The 7,274-nt window shown below is 45.4% G+C and overlaps 1 protein-coding gene across 1 annotated transcript; it reads right to left on the reverse strand.

Moving 5' to 3' along the window:
- Positions 1-2,670: 2,670 nt before the first annotated feature.
- On the reverse strand, positions 2,671-6,289 carry C3AR1 (complement C3a receptor 1). Its single transcript, XM_074825312.1, has 2 exons — positions 5,986-6,289; positions 2,671-4,210 (listed from the first exon to the last, which is right to left on the reverse strand). The coding sequence occupies exon 2, from the start codon at positions 4,201-4,203 to the stop codon at positions 3,070-3,072; it is 1,134 nt and encodes a 377-aa protein (XP_074681413.1). The 5' UTR covers positions 4,204-4,210; positions 5,986-6,289; the 3' UTR covers positions 2,671-3,069.
- Between the last annotated feature and the right edge of the window lie 985 nt (positions 6,290-7,274).

A 7,274-nucleotide genomic window follows, 5' to 3' on the forward strand; every position in this document is an offset into this window, starting at 1 on the left:
CCCAAAGCCACTCTATCGCTCCCCTCCTCAGCTGGACAGTGGGGAGAAAATACAATGGAAGGCTCATGGGTCGAAATAAGGGAGGGAGATCACCCAGCAATTACCGTCACGGGCAAAATAGACTCAGGGAAATTAGTTTAATTTATTACCAATCAAATGAGAGTAGGATAATAAGAAATAAAACCAAATCTTAAAACATCTTCTCCGCACCCCTCCCTTCTTCCTGGGCTTGGTTTTGCTCACGATTTCTGTCCCTCCTCCCCTCCAGTGGCACAGGGGGATGGGGAATGGGGGTTGCGGTCAGTTCATCACCTGTTGTCTCTGCCACTCCTTCCTCCTCAAGGGGAGGACTCCTCTTCCTCTGCTGCAGCATGGGGTCCCTCCCACAGGAGACAGTCCTCCATGAACTTTTCCAATGTGAATCCTTCCCCCAAACTGTAGTTCTTCCTGTGGGGGACCCACGCTAGAGCAGTTCGTGGTCACAAGTCCTGCCAGGAGCCTGCTCCAGCACGGACTCCTCTCTTCATGCGGTCACAGCCTCCTTCGGGCATCCACCTGCCCTGGCGTGGGTTCTCCCACGGGCTGCAGATGGGATCGAGTGCACCCTCAACAAGTTTGCCGATGCCACCAAGCTGTGTGGTGCGGTTGACACACTGGAGGGAAGGGATGTGCCATCCAGAGGGACCTGGACAGGCTGGAGAGGTAGGACCGTGCAAACCTCATGAGGTTCAACAAGGCCAAGTGCAAGGTCCTGCACATGGGTCGGGGCAATCCCAAGCACAAATACAGGCTGGGTGATGAGTGGATTGAGAGCAGCCCTGCGGAGAAGGATTTGGGGGTATTAGTGGATGGAAAACTGACTATGAGCCAGCAATGTGCGCTCATAGCCCAGAAAGCCAACTGTGTCCTGGTCTGCATCAAGGGAAGTGTGGCCAGCAGGTCGAGGGAGGGGATTCTCCCCATTTACTCTGCTGTTGTGAGACCCCACCTGCAGTGCTGTGTCCAGCTCTGGAGAAGGCTCTGTGGAGACCTTATAGCGGCCTTCCAGTACTTAAAGGGGCTACAGGAGAGCTGGGGAGGGACTCTGCATCAGGGGGTGTAGGGATAGGATGAGGGGTAACAGTTTTAAACTGAAAGAGGGTAGATTTAGACTAGGTAGAAGGAAGAAATTCCTCACTGTGAGGGTGGTGATACACTGGCACAGGTTGCCCAGAGAAGCTGTGGCTGCCCCCTCCCTGGCAGTGTTCAAGGCCAGGTTGGACGGGGCTTTGAGCAACCTGGGCTAGTGGAAGGTGTCCCTGCCCATGGCAGGAGGGTTTGGACTGGATGGGCTTTAAGGTCCCTTCCAACCCAAACCATGCTGTGATTCTATGATACCTGCTCCACTGTTAACTTCCATGGGTGCAGGGGCACAGCTGCCTCACCATGGGCTTCACCACAGGCTGTGGGGGAATCTCTGCTCCGGCACCTGGAGCACCTCCTCCCCCTCCTTCTGCACTGACCTTGGTGTCTGCAGGGCTGTTTTTCTCACATATTCTCACTCCTCTCTCCTGCTGCAATTGCACATGTTTGGTTTTTCTTTTCCTCCCTTCTCAAATATGTTATCCCAGAGGTGCTGCCACTGTTGCTGACGGGCTCAGCCTTGGCCAGCAGCCAGTCTGTCTTGGAGCCGGCTGCCACTGGCTCTATCGGACACAGGGGAAGCTTCTAGCAGCTTCTCACAGAAGCCACCCCTGTAGCTCTGCTGCTACCAAAACCTTGCCACGCAAACCCAGTACACACACCTATATGTACTTCAGAACTGAGACTTTTTAGGATGTCAAGAGAAAGAGCCAAAAGTTCTCACAGCTGCTGTTCTCAGGACACTGAGATCCATGAATCTTTCAACTTGTGCTCACCAGTAAGACAAAGTGAAAACTATACCAATGTTTAGTGGCTGTTTGTCATACCAGTTGTTGACCCTACTCTGTTAAGGAAGGACTAACATAAGCAGATTGTAAACCACTTCCTTAGAGTACCTAGTAAATATACTTCTGCATTTCAGGAGCAGGGAACGTTCAGGCTTGGGAAACACCCCCATAATAACCTGACTGGACAAAATTTTTATCTTCCTCCACCAGAAAGACAATGAGAAGCACATCTCTGTTATAGAGAGCTGGACATGACCGCTGCCACAGGCTTGTTCCCCACCTTCTTGAGGTCAGACTGGAGGTTTTCACTTCTCGATTCCAAGGTTTTACCAAATAGCTGATAGTCCAGCAGCCACCTGGACTGCAGTTGCTCAAATTCTGCTGGTGCGCCATCTTAAAATGTAGTAGGTACATTTGGATAATCTCAGACTACTTCCTAAAAGGAGGATTTGGGACTCTGGTGGTGGAGGGAGTGTTGGGGAGGCAGTGACTGAGTGCATGCTGACAAACAGGTGCTTTGGGCCAGTTACTACTGTACAGTGATGGATTTGTCGGGACACAGAAATATCTTGGGCATCTACCAGGGCATGAAAGTCAGTTCAGCACAGCTGACTGAGGCAAGTGCTGTTCTAATGCACTGCTGTAGGAAAATCTAGCACTAACCTCTAAGGAAATCTTCAGAAAAAAAACCCCTCAGACCCCGAGTATAGTTAAAGGAGAGGAAAGACGGAATGACAGATTCCAAGGACAGACATCAAAGTTAGTTTCATTGCAGTTTATCAGAGACAGGAAATGTAGAACATAGACATATGCAAATGACTCTAATGACATTCTCATCTAGCAAGTCAGAGGTTAAACTACATAATCCCACCACAAATCATTCTGCAAGCCTGCTTTCTTCTTTAAAGGTTTAAGTAGTCCGTGTCTTCTGCTTCACGAGTCTTCTCTCAGATTATTATTCCTGGTACTTCCATCTTCCCATCTCTCTAAAGTAGGATATGAAGGCGGTTAGCTGTTCTGATCCGAACCATCTCAGTGCCCTGTGTGCAGATCTGCAGATTAATCAAATGTGTCAGAGCAAAAAATCTTTTAAGTGGCGAGTGATTGATGCACAGGGCCATAGCTTGCTCACTCTACAGTGGTGATCAGAAGTCCTGCATTACACTGTGCTGCTAATGTCCTTCTCTGTCGAAGTCTTGCTTCTGTCAAGGGAGTAAGGGTTTGAACGTGTTGGTTCCTCAGTAAAGGCAACTTCCAAGATTCCTTGCACTGTTTGTCGAGCCTTTGCCCTGAAGTCCCGCCCCACAAAAACATAGAGCAGGGGGTTGATGCAGCTGTTGGCGTACGCAAGTGCTGTAGAGAGGTGATCCCAGAGGACTAATGACTCCTTCAGTCTCGTTCCAAGAGTAGGTACAAGGGGCAGAATCCCAACTACATGGTATGGAGCCCAGCAGATGAAGAATGCAGCTACCACAAGTACAATTGTTCGCAGCATCCTGTTGCGTGGCTTGTGAAACTGATTTGCACGCGTTCTGAAAGCAATAAGGGCATAGCAAACTGCCATTATGCCAAAGGGGAGTACAAAGCCAAAAACAGCCCTAGTGATGTTTATTACCCGTAAGGCAAGGGATACAGGATAACCTTCATAGAAATTTCCCCAAGAGTCATTACCATTGTAGGCTAAAGGTGAGTATTCTTCCCATGACACATTTACAGAATCATTCATATAACTCTCATCATTATAATCCATATAAACCTCATCATCTCCAAAACTGTACCCACACTCCGTTTTGCCATCATAAGTGCTAGTCTCACGGTAGTGGAAGACAGGACAGCAGAAAATGAAGGCCAGGATCCAAATGCCACTGCATATTAGTGATATAAATTTCACTGTTCGATGATTTTGACACCAGACCGGTTTCATCACAAGGAGGCACCGGTCAATGCTGATGGCCACGAGTAGGAAGATGCTAGCAAACATAGTGAAGATTATGATTGATGGAATGACTTTGCAGAGGAACCAACCATATGGCCAGTGCTCATGGAGGATCAGGTGAACAATGGAAAATGGCAAGGACAAGCAGCACATGAAGTCAGCCATGGCAAGGTTTAGGAACCAGACAATGTTCACAGACCTTTTCATTTTCAGACCAGCTACCCAGATCACCAGTCCATTGCCTGGGACACCTATGATGAAAATGATGATGAAGACAGCAATGGAGACAATGGACTCTGAAGCGTAATGTGCAGCAGCCTGTTCATGTGAACTGCTATTACCCAGGAGTTGAGGCATTCTGTAGCTATAAAACAGAAAATAAATTAATAGGGAATTCACACCCTCCTCCCCAAATTCTTCTCTTTATCTGTACTGAAGCACCTCTGACAGTACAGAGCTGTGGGGGTACAAAGGCATCGGACTACACAAATTTATGCTAAAGGCTTTACTTGTCTGACCTTTATCACCTTCATCATTCTCATGGTGGCTAAACTACATAAGCCCCACTATTCAAACAGGGGGGTGTAGACACTTAAATTCTCCTATCTCTACCACCCCCTTTGATTTCAGTCTGGTTCTTTTTTAGTCTCCACTCTAAAGTGGAGACTCTATTCACAAGCCCACACTGTCACCAGGTGTCTTTCCTCATTGACTTCCAGCTTTGTACACACTTTTCTCCAGAAAGGTAAGTCAGTCAGCATTTTAGTTACTTTCCCCTTTAAAATTAGTGATTTCTTCTGGCGTAACCAGTGAAATAGGTTTAGGTTAAGAAAGCAATGCTTGTCTTAATGAAATAACCCTGTTCCACTTTCTGGACATTATAAATAGACCAGACAGGACAGCAACTCTGTTTGCTAAGAGATATTTTTAGGAAAGTCTCAGTAAGCATTTCCTTCTCCCTGCTTTTTTCTAAGCTCTCTGCTGGTTCCTTGGAAAGACAGAAATTTAGTTGTAGAAAGAAAAATTAAAATACAGAGTAATAGCAGTAATGTTCTTGAGCCATTTTAGATATAAGAAAAGGTGTCTTACTGCAAGACAATGAAGCTAAGACACAGAATACTTAAGTGACATTTTAAAACTATGAGAATAGTAGTGGAAAAACTTTAATTGCTCAATTATCCTTGGACTTAGATATTAGTAAATTTAGAAAGGAAAGTAAAGGAACTCTAGCGAAGTCAATACAGAACTGAGAAAAAGAGCCTGATCATCCTTCAGGCATTATTAAAATTGTTTATAAAATCCCTGTTAACTAAACCCTTGTCGAATCAATGAATACACTTGTGTTGCTGAAAGGTCCATAAAAGCATTACCAGGATGCAGGGAAGCTGCATAGGTAAGAGCTGAATACAGCCTGCAGAAGCAACTGAGGAGACATGAATAAGACAAACCCAACTGATTCTATTTTAACCTCTGTTATGCCAGTATTTAAATGCCAGTCAGGGACTGCTGTGTGCAGGACTAAATATCAATATTATTTTAAAAAAAAAAAGAATATTTCTTGCATAACACACAGTCTAAATGTGGAGCAATGCAGAAGCGTTAGAACTTCTTCACCACGAAGGAAATTAGATAAACAGTTGTAACAGACATTGTAATTTACCACTTTTTGGTAACAACTGCTAAGAGGCTTTTAGGTGAGAGTGATCTGCAAGGAAAGCTAAGAAAGAAGTCACTGGAAGGCCACTGGGGGCTTAATTTAAAATTCTAAGAAGTTCGTTCCATTTCCTGCGGTCTTACTGATACATGCAGAAGTGACTTTTACAGGCACAACCGGAGAACAGTGCTGCAAAAGCTGAATCTTGCTGCCTTCTCATATAGCTACAAAAGATGGTATGAAGGGGATAGGGAGTCAAGGAATGCTGTAAAGATAGTAATACAAATACTACTCCAAAGCAAACTGAGGGATGAATCAATAAGAAGATACTGCCCACGCAATGTTTTCGAGAGTGCTAAAAGGGCTGCTATGTGGTTATGAAAATGGAAGGGGGAACTGGAGGGGAGAGAGAGGTTTTCAGGAGTGAAGAATAAGAAATTGCAAGTTGAAGAGGAAAGCAGAATTCTGCAGCTTATTATACCTACCAGATATGTCAGTGTCTCAGGGAGCAAGTACCATCATCAGTCCCGTCTCTAGAGTGACTGAAAAAAGAAACTCACATGACATTTTAGGAACTGCTTTTTTCCTGTATGTGCGTGTGTGTGCAAAGTATGTTCTTCCACCCTGACAGAAATCTTAGAAAGATTCATATTGGAAGTTTTAGATATGACCGGTTGACAAAATAAACAAAAAGGAAAACCACAAGAAGCTGTCCCAACAACGACAAAATAAAATAGTGCCCTGAGTCAAAGAATGATAGAAAGCAAGGCAATGACAGGCACAGACATATACTTCACTATAGTTTCCATAAGACAACTGAATCAGATGTCTTGTCTGTTGGCATAATGCTGACCTTTGCTTGATGTAATTCATAATTCCAAACCCTGCCATGCCACCATCAGGTGTCTTGTAGCCACCTCCATGTTTTACCAGATCAGCACATTCACCTAGCTAATCCCATTTCAGGGATTCTTATCCATCCAGATAAGCTTCTGTCCCAGCTTGAGACAGTTTAGTTCACCAAATACACTGTACACCAGAACATTGTACTCAGCAAACCATAACTGGTCATGTCAAAGGGATTTTTGGCTTTTCAGGGTATTTTTTTTTTTAAAGAAAGACGGAACTTAACTGATGAAAAGTTTGAAGTGGTTAACTGGAATGCTGATAGCACGAAATGTGGCAAGACTATAAAAAGAAAAGACATCTAGGGTGAGGCATTTCAAATGTGCAACAACGGGGCTCCCCCTCACTCCTCCCAGTTTGGGAAATGAAGACTGCTAGCAGAAATGACAAAGCCCAGACATACAAGAATCAGCCTTGGTATTTTGGATTTGGTTTCGAAAATGAACTGGGGTGGAGCAGAGTTCTGCTCCTGAGCGTGTCTTTGTGAAACACACATATGCTGCCTCCAACACAAAACTAGTGAAACCAGAAACAGGAAGGCAGGCCAGGGCTGGGCTGTACTCCCAAAGATGGATGGGCTGTCAGCAGCCTACCAGGAAAATTCCTCTAGCTGCATCTTATCCTCAGCTATCCCCTTTCCTGGGGGACTCCTCAGACCCAGACAGGAAGTGTTGATACTCCTATTGGCTCTTGTTGGCCAAGGGATGTGCCACCTTTTCACCACCTTGTGACTAGCTCTAGTCAAACTCTCCTTTGCAAGAAGGTCCTTCTCCACCAGTTGGACAGCTCTGATCCTCACAGTTCAAACCTCTCCCCTGCAGCCAACCTTGACACAGCAAGCACTTTGTCTTTAGTCTCACCCTGGACA

The sequence above is a fragment of the Strix aluco genome, chromosome 5 (genome assembly GCF_031877795.1).
Source record: "Strix aluco isolate bStrAlu1 chromosome 5, bStrAlu1.hap1, whole genome shotgun sequence".
Classification (NCBI taxonomy): Eukaryota; Metazoa; Chordata; class Aves; order Strigiformes; family Strigidae; genus Strix; species Strix aluco.